At 35.3% G+C, this 14,745-nt stretch overlaps 2 protein-coding genes across 3 annotated transcripts; one reads left to right on the top strand and one right to left on the bottom strand.

Moving 5' to 3' along the window:
* Positions 1–72: 72 nt before the first annotated feature.
* Positions 73–11,027, top strand: LOC101746313 (BLOC-3 complex member HPS1). 2 transcript variants are annotated; one of them, XR_005246141.2, is made up of 12 exons: positions 73–211; positions 655–801; positions 2,629–2,741; positions 3,110–3,328; positions 3,916–4,037; positions 5,406–5,541; positions 5,624–5,747; positions 5,834–6,114; positions 7,264–7,414; positions 8,450–8,649; positions 8,987–9,241; positions 9,822–11,027. XR_005246141.2 is itself a non-coding variant. In XM_038019570.2 (11 exons), exons 1-11 carry the CDS (start codon positions 116–118, stop codon positions 9,162–9,164), a joined length of 1,767 nt encoding a protein of 588 aa, XP_037875498.1. In that variant the 5' UTR covers positions 73–115; the 3' UTR covers positions 9,165–11,027. The 2 variants fall into 2 exon arrangements, 1 of the variants encoding a protein (XP_037875498.1); XM_038019570.2 differs by having other exon boundaries at positions 8,987–11,027.
* A 49-nt stretch (positions 11,028–11,076) lies between these two features.
* Positions 11,077–14,409, bottom strand: LOC101744911 (BRISC complex subunit FAM175B). Its single transcript, XM_004932592.5, has 3 exons — positions 14,066–14,409; positions 12,993–13,979; positions 11,077–12,748 (listed from the first exon to the last, which is right to left on the bottom strand). Exons 1-3 carry the CDS (start codon positions 14,147–14,149, stop codon positions 12,626–12,628), a joined length of 1,194 nt encoding a protein of 397 aa, XP_004932649.1. The 5' UTR covers positions 14,150–14,409; the 3' UTR covers positions 11,077–12,625.
* Positions 14,410–14,745: the final 336 nt, after the last annotated feature.

The following is a 14,745-nucleotide window of genomic DNA, read 5'->3' as shown; positions in this document are numbered from 1 at the left end:
TCAATCCCTAATCGCCCCATTTTACGGTATTCTGTACACTATAAAACTAATATACTAATCTGTGCTTCACAGGTGTTTTGTTGTGAAAAATAATTGATATTTTTAATCTCCAAACATGAAAGCTTTATTAATTTTCGATAGTGTTAATGACCTGGTTTTTTCAAAATGGGACGACTCTTTCATAAGGCACCTGAGAAATTTTAGTGTACAGGTAAAAAAAAGCTTAAATTTTGTTCAATATTTAATTACGAGTCTAATGTAATTAGCATCAATACATCCATAGCTTTAGATTAAATGTCACAATAACCTGTAATGTAAATTGATTTTAAACTATCTGTTTTTGCTTATTATTCAACGTTTTTTGTGACTTAATGTTGTGAAGGAGTTGTCAGATCTCTTGATGCCGAAATCGATCTCTGAAGGGACTTCGAGTGCTATAATATGCCCTTCTCAAATGTTGTCTGCGTCTGTAATGTTCTTAGTCCGGGCTGCCTGTTTCTCTGACATTCGTAACGTCCAAGAGCGACGGTGAACACTTACCATCAAATGGTGCGTTAGCTCGTCTTGACAGCAAAAATGCGCAACAAATAAAAACAGGTTTTTAACAATAGTTTATACATTAATAAATGTAATTTTTTCAATTTTCATTGACAGGACTTTGAAGAAAATTTAAGTGACAGTGTAAATGTGTCTCAGATATTTACACCCATTATACTATCGCAGAGGGTTATGGCGGCACAATTTGGTAACACATACTCCTCCATGCAGTGTAAAGATGGTACAACAATATTTTTTGATGAGGTAATAATAATAATGAAAACAATATACCGTGTGGGTAGGTACCACCGCCCTGCCTATTTCTGCCATGAAGCAGTAATGCGTTTCGGTTTGAAGGGTGGGGCAGCCGTTGTAAATATGCTGAGATCTTAGAACTTATATCTCAAGGTAGGTGGCGCATTTTACGTTGTAGATGCCCATGGGCTCCACTTAACACAGGTGGGCTGTGAATTTGTCCATCAATCTAAGCAATAAAAAATAAAAATAAAAACTGTATTAGAAAGACATGTAGATGAAATCAAAAATAAAACAATTGAAGATGTGACTTGGTAATATAACAACATAACTATCTCAATTTTAATACATAATACTACTCCACAAAAAAAAAAAAACCTCTATAACGAATTTTGTCAACCAAAAACCCTTATTTATGGTTCCCACCAATATGACCCTTAATCCCATAGTATGTGAATCTGTCAATTTCAACATATTTTATTTGTAAAACAATCAGTGTTTTGTTTGATGGGATGTAATGTAAATAGTGCTGCTCATTGCTGATTTTTTACCTTTAATTTGTGAGTTTTGTTGTGTGAATCTTTATAATTAATTAAATTACCTACATAATGTATGAACTCACCTTGATACTTATTTTTACGGACTTTACTGCATTTAGTTTCAATTATTAATCTAAGGTAAAAATATTGTTACCTCTACCTATTTGTTTTTAAATAGAAAACATATACAGTACATAATGTGATAAATTTTTTCAGACGTTGTTCACTATAACAAGATGATTAAGTAATGTTGAGGTGAATAGAACTATTTTTTATACCTAGTTATAACAAATGGTAGACCAACCTAACCTTAATATAACAAACCTCATTTTACCACATTACTTGATATAACGAGTATTTACTTGCTCCCTTCCGATTTGTTATATCAAAGTTATTTTTCCAAAAAAATATCTTCTTAGTGATTTATTTGATCTGAAAAGATAATATTTCATATGAGATTTCGTTTTTTATTGCTAATACTACCTCTATGCCAAGCTTGATTTTGTTGTACATATTATTATTTTAGTGTAACCGGTTGAGAAGCTAAAATTTATGCAAAATAGACAGGTTTTATAAGCCTGCACTTTTATCATACTTGTAGGTAAAATGTATATATATATATATATATATTTTTTTATTGCTTTGATGGATGGACGAGCTCACAGGCCACCTGGTTGGTGTTAAGTGGTTACTGGAGCGCATAGACATCTACAACGTAAATGCGCCACCCACCTCGAGATATAAGTTCTAAGATTTCAGTATAGTTACAACAGCTACCCCACCCTTCGAACCGAAACGCATTACTGCTTCACGGCGGAAATAGGCGGGGTGGTGGTACCTACCCGTGCGGACTCCCAAGAGGTCCTACCACCAGTGATAAAAATATTTGTTAAAAAGTATATTTTCGTAATTTTAGATAATTTGATACTGGCTGTGCGGTGTCTAGATTAACTTTATTATTCTGCTGGGTTTCTTAAAGAGCGTTAATAAGATTCACCAGGGAATAGGCATCTGTGTTCTCTGAGCATATTAAATTTGCCAACCAGCATTTGGCAGGTCAAGCAAGGGTTGATAATGCCATTCTGCAAATTTATGTCGGTGAAGCAATCAACCATTCCGGTTTGAAGAGTGGACCAGCTATTATGCAATACAATAATTAAAACTTAAACAATTTGCCTAGGTGGGTGGTGACATTCATGTCTATGGTCCCAATGATCACCTAACACCAAGGGTCATGAACTTTTCTACGCATCTACACTGTAAATAAACATTTCTAAATGTACTTTTGTACTTTCAGTGGTTAGATCATGTTTTTATTATAATATGTGAGGATTGTTTGGATGATGCACATAGAGAACTACTCGATTGCAAAACTCTTGTACAACACATTTGTGGGCAAAACATAAACCTGTAAGTTAAACATTAATCTTAACATAACAAGCTAACTCAATAACTTAATCAAAACATAAAAATAACACGAAAAAATAATATAAAAATGTGAGCTGTTTGTAAAATTTGTATAATGTCATCATCTATTTAATGATATGAAAACCCGTTCTGATACAACCAAAGATGTTTATTCATTGCAACTTATTCTTACAAAATATGGAAAGACTTCACCAACCTATTTTTTTTTTTGTTTAAGTATGTATCTATATCAGATTGGTTTTCATAGTACATGGAATCCAAAATTGTGGGCAGAGGATTGTGTATGATTGTATCTGATTATTTGTTGTTATTATTAAATGTTATTTTTATGTTGACCTATTTTATCGTAGCTTGCACTCACCAATCTACCAGGACTGGCTTTCGGTACTACTGGACTGCCGAACTAAAGGAGACTCAATCCCTGGAGCGAATGGAGTGATCGGTGAGAGCGGTGCAACATCTGCCGCTCTGAATGCACTCAAAACTTCATCTAAAGATTTCAAAATTTCCTATTCACATTATCATTTATTGCTGTTCGTTGGAGACAAATTGCTATCGCTGTACTCTAGGTAATTTACTATTTTTTGAAGTTATACTTCTTTAGGCGCGTTATGAAAAATTTATGAGAGTGAAATTTTACGATGCGCGCGCACCGTGACTCAAAATTAACAGAGTGAAGTTGCCCACTAAATCGCTCATTACAATACGACTAAGACCGACGTAACTTGGCGAGTCTGAATATAGCCGCAGGTGAACTTTCCGAACCGTACCGAGAATTACCGAATTACGATGTCAAGAAAAGGGACGTCCAATATGTGTGTTTAAGGATGTTGTTTAATCGATTTTTTTTCAAATTGATTAAAATTTAAATAAAAAAAAAAGAAATAAATTTAATAAAAATAAAGTATAACTTCTTACGCGCGTACATAAGTACACGCACCCGTTTTTTATTGTCTTAGATGGGCAGATATGCTCATGTCCCATCCTGTTACCAGAACCAATAGACACCACTGCAACCAGAGGCGTAAGGTCGAATTTAGGCTAAAGTCTGTCCTACACTTGATAATTGAAACACCAAAATATTTCTAGGCAGAAATAAATGGGATGCAACTGTTTTAATAATGTCATAATTTTAAAGAATGCATTTTTTTTCCAGCCGTAGTAGTGATGATCTGTCTCCTCCAGATTTAATCCTGTTAAGTATACAATGTATAGCGGCTCAAGAACATTGGAAAGACGCTAAACTTGAAGATAATGAACATTTTGTGAAGCTACCGTGTGAGTTGGGTCTAGAGACTTTTGCATTTCGAATACAAACTTTATTAAGAAAACGGGACTTAATCTTGACATAGGTGCATTGTTTATATGAATTGAAAAGTGTAAAATTTTAATTAGAATGTATTGTGTATTCCCGCACGGGTATTTAATGCCACTCTGTCTGTTACTCTATAGATACAACTGAGACCTAGACCTCGCATCTCAATGGACATATGGATGTCAATAATCGTATTGTCATGTCTATGGGGTACAGTATCCACCTATAGTAGAATTATTTTGTCCGTGCAGTTTGGGTCATAAATAATATCGGAGCGGTGAAGCGAGTATTTCGCTCTCTCTTCCACTCACGAGTCTTATGGACGGGCATAGTGATGCGCATTATTGTTGTCGATAAGCGTTATCGATAGTGTATTTAGTTTTGTCACTTTGTGGGTTAGTGATAAAAATGAAAGAAAAAATCACTAATCGGACACTTACACCATATATCGCCGCAGAAAGTTAACGAGAACGGCAGAAATTAGCACTTTGTAACTTTTCGGGATCTATTCTCATTTCAGTGAAAAATTTTAACACATTGTTGATAATAACAAATGTTTGTGCTGGTATACTGCCAACAAGCAAAATATTTGAATAAATTCTGCAGTTTTGGTACAAAACAAAGGAGTAGCCATTGTGTCACTAAAGAAATTCAGAGAGCAAATGCACAAAATCACATTTCTCTTCGACACATGTACTATAATTTGCAGGTGGGTACAACAAATGACTCATAACATAACAATGACTCACCACCCTTCGTATACCGCCCCGCCGCCATGTACCTGCTTTCGATGACTCATTTGTTTTTATCGATAGTGGCGTTGCACCCGCGCAACAAACTCACCACCCTTGCCGGTCTATGGTTTAGGACCCAAACTGCACGGATAAAATAATTCTACTATAGTACAGTATGGGGGGTACACAGTATAAAAACTAAAGTTAGAATAGGAACATTTCTGGGATGTCACAATACTTTTGTTTGTTGGGCTTGTAATTTAATTGCATCGTTTTGTGACTTGTGTTCGCTCAATAATCGAAATTCGACCTTAATCATGAACACCTTAAGATTTAAAGTCGTTTATTACGTTTTGACTTAACTGAAGTCTGAAAAGGTCTACTGAAAAAAAAACGGGGAGCGAATGGTACTTAAGTGTCGTATTGACGGTCATTAATCACGTGTTAGTTCCATAAATACCCAGAAAAATTGGATTAAATTTCGGCATGGCCGCATCACCTGTAGCGTCTCACTCTTTAGTAGTATTTCTAGAAATATAACCAAAATTGATATTAATAAATTGTATAAAATACATGATTTTTTTTTAAATATTTTAGGGTTGTCAAAAGAGAATAGTGCAATAATAAATTTGTGTGCTGGTCCAATGGGTACCCCATGTGCCCCGCACTCCATGCACCTCGCGGAGGTCGCTCCCCGTATCACTTTTGCAGTTGTCGCTGATATGGACCTCAGGTACTTTCAATTTTATTAATCACAGTAATCACAACTACTATATGTTGTAAATAAAAGTTATTTTAGTGACGAACTATTCTAGGGAAGTGGGCATTGCAGCTAATTTGTCATGTCAGATACTCTCGAATCTAAGGAGAATTTTATTGCAAAGGAATCTGGAATTACTGCCTTCTACGCTTGATAATTTAGAAGTGGCCCTGAAAAAGGTAACCGACTAATAAATACCTTTTCAACTATTTTACGTTAAGGAACCTTTCGGTATTGATTGATTAATTGACGATTTTTCTTATAGACTACAGATTCTTTGCGTAAAAATAAGGCTAATGCTAGTCTATGCGCTCGTTTGACAAGTCGCATGCTAGAGTTGCGCAAGTCCTGCACGACCACGACCCCGTTGACGCCGGAAACCACTGCGACGGCCATGCACACTGCCTTGGAAGCTGTCATCGAGCAACTCAAACCGGATATACCGAGTCTCAAGTTAGGGCAGGCATTGAAACATCTTAAGAATCTTCTGGCGCCGTACGTTGAATTCCTTCGTGTGAAAGCGATGAGATTCTTCAGTTTGGGATCATATCCTTTTCAATAAAACTAACCGCATCGTCGTAGTGTGTACGTGTATGGGTAGAAAAATGCATGGCAATCTGTGATTGTTTTTCAAGTATTTAATATTGGGAAACGATTTTTAGTAAAGCCAGTTTTGAAAGTTTACTATGAAAATTCTCGAAGCTTCCAATAATAGAGTCACGTTTTTTTTTTTAAATTCGAAACTTGGAGCTCGTTAATCAGTGTGAGTGGTGTTATTCACATTGTGAATTCTATGGGCCCCGATAACCAAATAATATCAGGTGACCTCTGAGACCGTTTGCCTATCAACAGATATAGAAAAATTGCTAGAAATTTGTTTTTAATTTTAAAATTTTCTCGTTCGCGATTTTCTGCATCAAATGGTTGTTATACATATTTTTTTTATAATTGCATGAGAATGTTTCTACAAGATATTGTTGAGTTACTAACAAAAAATGTAATCACAAACGCATAGCTGATTCGAATTCCACGATCATTTTTATGTTTATTGCTTTATTTATTTATATACTTTAGGTAAGTACATTTTAAAAGGTTGTTTCGTTGTCTCGAACTTTGTAAGTCTCGTCTGACCTATGTATGTAAATGTGTGTTTTTAATAGTAAAGATATAAACGATATGCTCTTCTTAAAACGCGTTTTGTACAAAGCATGCTATAAAAGGTGTTTTCTTGTTTGAATTGTAAAATATTCCACATGTTTACAAACTTTTTTGTTCTTATGCAAGTTAACAATTTACTGACGTTAGTATTGTATTTCAATATTGTACTACGTGAAACTGTTTATTCGTTGTCTATGTATATAAATAACTAATCGTACTCGCCCGCTTCGCTGGGCATTTAAAATTAACATTATAATTTTCATTATTATTATTAGGTAGTACAACACTCATATAAATATTAGCCTATCCATTAAGTACATGTATTTTCTACATGGATACCAAGTTTCAAGTCAATTGGATGAATAGTTCAGTAGTTATAACGGAAAAAACCACTATAGATATTATTATATATGTATTAGTACAGATGAAATAATTATTAATTTGATAACGAAACAATCTTTAATAGTAGCACATTTATACGTTGTTGCGATGTTCGGAACGATTATTTCGCTTAATGTGGGCTGTATGTGAGTGCACGGGCGAGACAGATGTCAGTGGTTCCCTAACGCTGCACAAGTATGTGGAGGAATTCCCCGGCCTCATACATTTCATTTACGTGGATCGGACAACCGGAAGATTCCTGGCTCCAGATATGGCCGATTGCGCAGAGATGTTGCCGCCTGAAGTGGTGAGTTTCTTACTAAATGCTTACTAATCAGATAGTTTAATACTGGTGGTAGGACCTCTTGTGAGTCCGCACGGGTAGATACCACCACCGCGCTTATTTCTGCCGTAAAGCAGTAATGCGTTTCGGTTTGAAGGGCGGGGCAGCCGTTGTAACTGTACTGAGACCTTAGAACTTATATCTCAAGGTGGGTGGCGCATTTACGTTGTAGATATCTATGGACTCCGGTAACCACTTCACACCAGGTGGGCTGTGAGCTCGTCCACCCATCTAAACAATAAAAAAAAACAATTGTAATTATCCTTAGTACTACTATGGTTGCGTACAGGACGCAACCATGAGACTTAATCCGAAACAGGAATAAAATATCACCCGGACGTCGAGGAAAAAGAAGTTTAATATGCTAAATTATTTAAGCATAAATACTTATCACTTACTAGCTGACCCGGCAGAATTCGTAGTGCCTCAATCGATAAATTAAGGACCTAAACTTTTGTATAAAATAAACTTAAAACAAACAAAAGGAATCCGTCCGACGGGGGACACATCAAAGGAAAAATTGAAATTGTTATTTTTTTTTACTACCGAGCATTTTTATATTTATTCACCTTTTAAACCTTCTCTGAAATTCCACAAATAATTCAAGACCAAAATTAGCCACGCTTTTTTAAAAATAAAATATATATATTTTTTACACTATTTTCAATTTAAACTTATAAAATTTTATTTTCTATTTTTTAGTTAAATTTTCTATAAAAGCGCATTTTTAAAAATATTAAGTATTTTAACATCAATTCCTGCCTTATCGACTATAGATAAAAATTATATAAATTGACAAAAAACTTATTTTGCAAATTGAATAATGAAATAATCTTATCAAATTAGTGTATTGTCATCGGTCCTCGATAAATCTACAAAGTTTGAATGAAATCTGGCCGTTTAAAGTGGGTCAAAATCGCGTCTAAAGGAGTCAGTTACAAACATACATACAAGTGAAGCTTATATAAAGCGTGTAAAAACCGGCCTCTATGTATGCAGATAAAGAGCACGGTGCGGCGAGCGCTGAGCGTGCTGCGCGAGGGGTACAGCGGGGCGACGTGGCGGCGCGGCGCGTTCCACGTGTGCGCGGTGCGGTGGTGGCAGCGCGGCGCCGCGCCCTGCCGCCCCGCGCGCCCCCCGCCGCCCGCCGCCCTGCGCGCGCTGCCGCCGCCCGGGGACATCCTCGCCTCGTTCTACAGGTCAATGTTGCCTAACCTATGCATCAGCCCGCTGAGATTCTCGCCGGATCTTCTCAGCGGGTCGCGATCCGATCCGGTAGTAGATTCATTCGCGAAGCAATTGCTTTAATTGTTAGGTCTCCGGCCCACCAGTAATCTTTCAATCATAAAAAAGGTCAATATTAACCCACTGAGTTTCTCGCCGGATCTTCTCAGAGAGTCGCGATTCCGATCCAGTGGTAGATTCAGCGAGGCACTGTTCTTGCTAGGGCTAGTGTTAGCAAATTATCTAAGGTATCTGGAATAGCCCCCTAGGCTACCAAGCCATTATCGAAAATAAATTGTTTTTTTTATGCAGGCAATTGCTCGAGCAGTCATTTCCAAACGACAGCCAGGGAGTGAACATCAAGGAGTTGATATGCGTCCACTTGGGCCTGTTGCCGGCTTCGACGGCCGTGCAGCAGGCGCGCCGCCTCGCGCACTCCGTACACGAACTCGCCAGCGACATCCCCGCCATCGCCGCAGACCTACTCTGAAGCCGTACCCTGGTTGTGTGGCGGCCTGGAACACCCCGTCTCTTCTAATGGCCATTAAAGGTGTCGCCGCGAAACGGGTAGGAGCGTATTCCTATAATATAACTATACTGAGACCTTAGAACTTATGTCTCGAGGTGGGTGGCGCACTTACGTTGTAGATGTCTATGGGCTCCAGTAACCATTTAACACCAGGTGTGCTGTGAGCTTTTTTTCTCCTACCTATGCTGATAGCCTTGAGAGGCTATTTCAGCTTCTCTTTGACGTGTAGGTGAGCTTATGCGGCTCAAACCGGGAATGTTGCTAACACTGACCCTAGCAAGAGCAGTGTTTCGCAGAATCTACCACCGGATCGGAAATGCGACCCACTGAGAAGATCCGACGAGAAACTCAGTGCGCTGTGTCTATGGGTTAATTTACTCGTCGATTCCTTCCTCGCAAGCGACGGGTTCGGCGTGGACGGTGACCGGCGTCCGACTGTTATACCAGAGTAATGCGATCGGCAACCGGAATTCCGCGTATTTCTACCGTCAGGTGGCGCATCTGTCAATTCTCCTATGAAACTTAATGTAGGCTTTTAACTGCTAAATAAAATTATGTCGTTCCGTTTCACGATTGCAACGTGACGATGTCTAGTTAAATAAAAAAAATATGTTCCAGGAATTAGACCACACTAATGAAAATAGCTGTCTGGCTGACATAGGTACAGTAAGTAGTAGTAAAGTGTCATAGTGATATTAATAATAAGATGATTTGTTGAGAATTATACATAGGTGTTGGTAATAACTACAAGGCAAAAAAACATTCCAGATATTATTTTTATTTTATATATCTATAGACATGTTTTGTTTTTTTTGTTTTGCAACTTACACCGAAGTTGCTACAAGAAAACATTACAATGATATTATGTGGCAGAAAATATAATTCTTAACTGCATGACTCACAGACAACTTTACTAATTGCCGGAAGTAACACTCCGATGTGGGGCAATTGAACTGAATACTATAAATATAATTTCTATTGGAGTAATTTCAAGCTCAGAAACAAAAAAGAATACCATTCTCTTATGGGACTTCAAACTCTAACTTGAGGTAATAAGGTTGAATTTTATTCATACCAAACTTTTGACAACAGGGGACAAATGTAACTATTGATTGCAGAACCAGTCTTGAAACTTATCGCTTCGGTATTTTTTAGTTCAGAATGTTAAAAAAAAGTATACGTAATAAGGCATTTTTTATGAGAATCATAGTCGTGGCTAACAGATACCATATCTGTACACACGTACTTATGGTACAAGTACTTAGCCTAAACAATAAAAATCGTGTCTTTCACTACATAGGCCCGTTGCCAATTTTAAGGCTCCTTTTTATGGTTGAGAGATTGTGCTTGAACCTCAACGAAATAACTGACCCGGTAGTATCAGACATTGTAGGTTGTAGCTTGCCGACACGCCTAATGTTTGTTCAGGCCCAAGTCCCCAAGCTGGGCCGGGAGTTCGTCCACCTATTTTGCTTAGTTATTGCTTATACAGGTGAATAAGCCACCGCCGTATTGATCGATGCGAGTCCAACTGGAGTCATATATTTTAAGCCACGTCTTCAAATAACATTGCTAGTCAGAATTATTGGTCCTAGTAATGACATCCACATATGTAATCAAATTCGTTTTTGAGTTTATAGATGGCCTTGTTAATGTAAAAGCGTCTAATGTGGATTATTCTAATTAATATCTTATGCCCTTCAATTAGCTTCAATAGCCTCTAGGCATACTTGTATTTAATAGAAATATTACTTGATAAGTTGTGTAACCATTTTTATCTGTATTATTGTACTATGTTTTTGTTTAAATAAAACTAAATATAAACTGTTTTGTTTTATTCAAAGATTCTTAGTATCCAAATGAAAATAACAAATCAAAGTAGATAGCAAATTTATTAAAAAATATTATTTACAAAAACATACCAAAATCTGTTTATAAAAATTAAAAAAAAAAACAATGAAGAAAATGCTTTTTTATGCTTATTAAATGAACATTAAAATATTATCCAACATAATTATATTAAAAAATAATTAATACAGACTTCAACACAACAATTAAACTTAACAATGAAACTACCTCGTGAGTATATCAGAGGGAGGCAAACAAAAATATTGTTTTAGAAATATGTTTTTTTTTTAAATCCTTAAATTTCATAAACTCGATCATAAAGCCTCTTTTTTTTGAAATCGGTTATAAAATAAATAGCCTCATTTGTACCTTACAAGCTGTACCATAGTAAATACTATTCTGGATATTGTGATAGTATACTCTGTGTTAGAAATATGAGGTACGTAAAAATGTATGTACATTTGAAATTAATAAGTACAAAAAGCAATATCATCAAGATAAACAAGTAGGAAAATCATTCACCATCAAGTTTATTTCTGCTGCGAAACAGCCAAAAGTAGGTGTTGAAGTCTGCCAACCATTTTAAAAAGGTTATTTGAGACTACGACCTTGGGACATCTACTGTCTGCGGTACCACTTACGAGGTAGGGTGTGAATGTTAATGCTTTAATCTTTGCATAATCTTTTTGTCTCTCGAAGAATGTTTTGACAGAGTGGGCCTCCTTTTACTAGTAATTATAGCTATTGTACTATATTGCAGTTTATTCATTTATCAAATGCACAACAATGAGGTAATGAGTTGGTAACTTGTGGTTTATAATAATAGGTTTTTAAGAGTACAAAAGCTGAAATATCAAAAAATTAAATCAAACAGACAGACACTAAATAAAGTTGATATTATGGACTTTCCACATATGTATTGTACCACATTCCAATGGAGTGGAGGATTATTAATTCAATTTATTCATATAGACATTTTACAACTTTTACATAAATATTCATAAGTTCACTTAAAAATAAAGAAATAATTGAGACTCAAAAATAAAGAAATAATTGAGTTTGTGCTTGAATAAAAATAAAAACTTGAAAAAATTCCAAGAGAAAAATCAAGAGTATTTTTTTTCTCTTATATGCAAGAGAAAATGAAAACAAATTTGTTAGTCTGGGTTATATTCTTACAAAATGTATCATTTATTTTCCAAAAATTTAGAGTTTATTTATATTTACATTTATCTTAAACTCTTCTTTCTGCTAAAAATACAGTACAATAAACAATAGCTTACTTCCGTATAAAATCAATTATTCCCATGTCAAGTAGCATTTACAATAATCATTTTCACTATCAAAATTATTACAATATTTTTATAGATACCATAAGATATGTTGGTTGAAAACATATATTCAAGTTAATGTTGCATTGTATTCTGAAGACACATTATTGAGATTAAAGTTTTAAAAGTATACATGTGTTATTAATATAGTTAAGTAAATTATAGTAACCTATTGAAGTAATTGTGGTAACTGAACAATTGTTTATTGTAAAGGTTTAGTGTAAAGGATTTTAAGAAGGCACTTTAGTACTCTGGTGAACTATCACCAAAACACTTCACATCATTGTTTAAAACAATAGTCTTTTTTATATATCTTCTGTCTTCCACATCAAATGTAATTAAGTCTTCACTCATTGTAGTGTCTTTCTGGAAGAATAAATAAATAATTTTATTATTTTTTGTATTATATTTAGATTATCATAATCATTTTCAGTCAAGTAATTCAAGCAACTGCTAAGTATTACAGTAAGTAACTACATACTAACTACAGTGGGTAGGCATACTTTTACGATTTGTCGGGAGACAGAGAAGAAATTTGTGAGCTAATGTTATACACACATAATATTTTAAAATCTATTGGAAATTTTTGGGATGGTCATACTATACTTACACTTGTTGATGGCATGTCACTTCTATTTTTTAGAGCTGCTGCATAATTGAGTATTTGCTTTGTTGGACTTGTAGTTATTAAGCATGGACTTGGGTTTCGATCACTGGGAACATCATCCACACCTGCTGTACTTTCTCCTTGTGCCGATTGACCGCTAGTCGATGCCATATTTTTGAGATTGTTGATGGTCATCATATCTAGTTTTTGTGGTGCTTTCAAGGCTTCCGCACAAGCTTTAACCATATCAGCTTTCTGTCTCTGAGTCTCTTCTTCAATCATTTTACTATATGAAGCATACAATTCTACTGACTGTTTGTCGGTCAAAATAGAAGTCATTTGTTTTATTTCTGCCTGAAGTTCCCTGATTGTGCTTTCATTTTTTGCTGCAATTTTTGCTTCCATCATCAACCTAACATCAACTGCTTCTTGTATGCTCAGTATTGCTTCAGTTGTGTTTGTATTCTGAACATTTGTTTCTTTTACAATTTTATTGAATACACAATTTGCTGGTAGTTGATGTGCTCTTTTGTAGCCTGTTACTTTTTCACCTAAATTACCTGTGACATCTTCAATATATTCATACATATCAAAACAATTGATTTTTCCAAATCTGTAAGTAAATGTGTGGGTTGATGCAGCAGAAGATGTTCTGTTTGTTAGATTGCAAGTTACAAATGTTTTCTTCCCATGATATTTTTCAAAGTATTTTTGTAGACCTTTTGCAATTAACTTATCTCGAAATGTAGGTTTGATGTTGGTATTCTTTCTATATTTGTACCATCCAACAATTTCTTTGGCAGTATTAGAGAGTAATTCAGACAACACTTCTTCTTTTATTCTTCCAGTTGGAAAATAGAAAAGTGACACCGAAGGCAGCGGTAATACAGTTCTAATAACGATTTGAGTATCAAGCCTTGCATTATCACTTTGAGAGTCTGATATGTGATTGGTTATTTGAGATGTTATATCTCCAACTAGAAAACCTTCCTGAGAACATATAAAAAATTTGAGATTCAATTTATTACGTACCTAAAACTACATTGAAACATAATTAATTACTAAAAAATGTGTACCTGACTGCATCCTGAATTTACACATTCATATAACAAAAATGACAGTGCGGTGCCGCTAAGCGACACCTTTTCTGTGTAAGCCATATCTATATTAAGGACTAAGTTTAATTATTATTTCTACGATTGTTACATTACACAACAGTTATCATTATATATGGTTAATTGTTTAATGAGCTAAACAAAATCATTAGCTGCAACCATAGATTATACACGCTGCAACTGTTGACGAGACGTCTGTGGTCACGTGATGTCGTCTGTGACATTGACATTGCTCCCTTTGCTTCCCTTGCTTGTTGTTTGAAACAAACGGAAGTTAGCTCATACAATCCAAACTAATGAATGAAAATTGCTACAGGACAGAATTAAACCAATTTAATTGATCTGAAATTACAAGCATTGAACGGTTAAATTTGAGGGGATTGGGTTCTGTAGGTTGATGAGGGGCTATTTAAAAACACACTGCTTCATTATAATTATATTGCAGATAGTTTGAACACTTTTACACCATTATAAATTTATTATCTATATATTTTTATAAAACGCTTACATGTTGCTTTGACCGTATCTAGATGAGAAGTACTGACATTTTCTTACGAGAAGACAATCATCTGTTTTTAAACATTTAAAATAATTCTAATATTCGAAATCTGTAATCTGTTGCCTGCCCTTACATTTATATT

This window comes from Bombyx mori, chromosome 23 (genome assembly GCF_030269925.1).
Source record: "Bombyx mori chromosome 23, ASM3026992v2".
NCBI classification, from domain to species: domain Eukaryota; kingdom Metazoa; phylum Arthropoda; class Insecta; order Lepidoptera; family Bombycidae; genus Bombyx; species Bombyx mori.
Note: the sequence above shows the minus strand (reverse complement) of the source record. Positions and strands in the feature narration are given on the sequence as shown.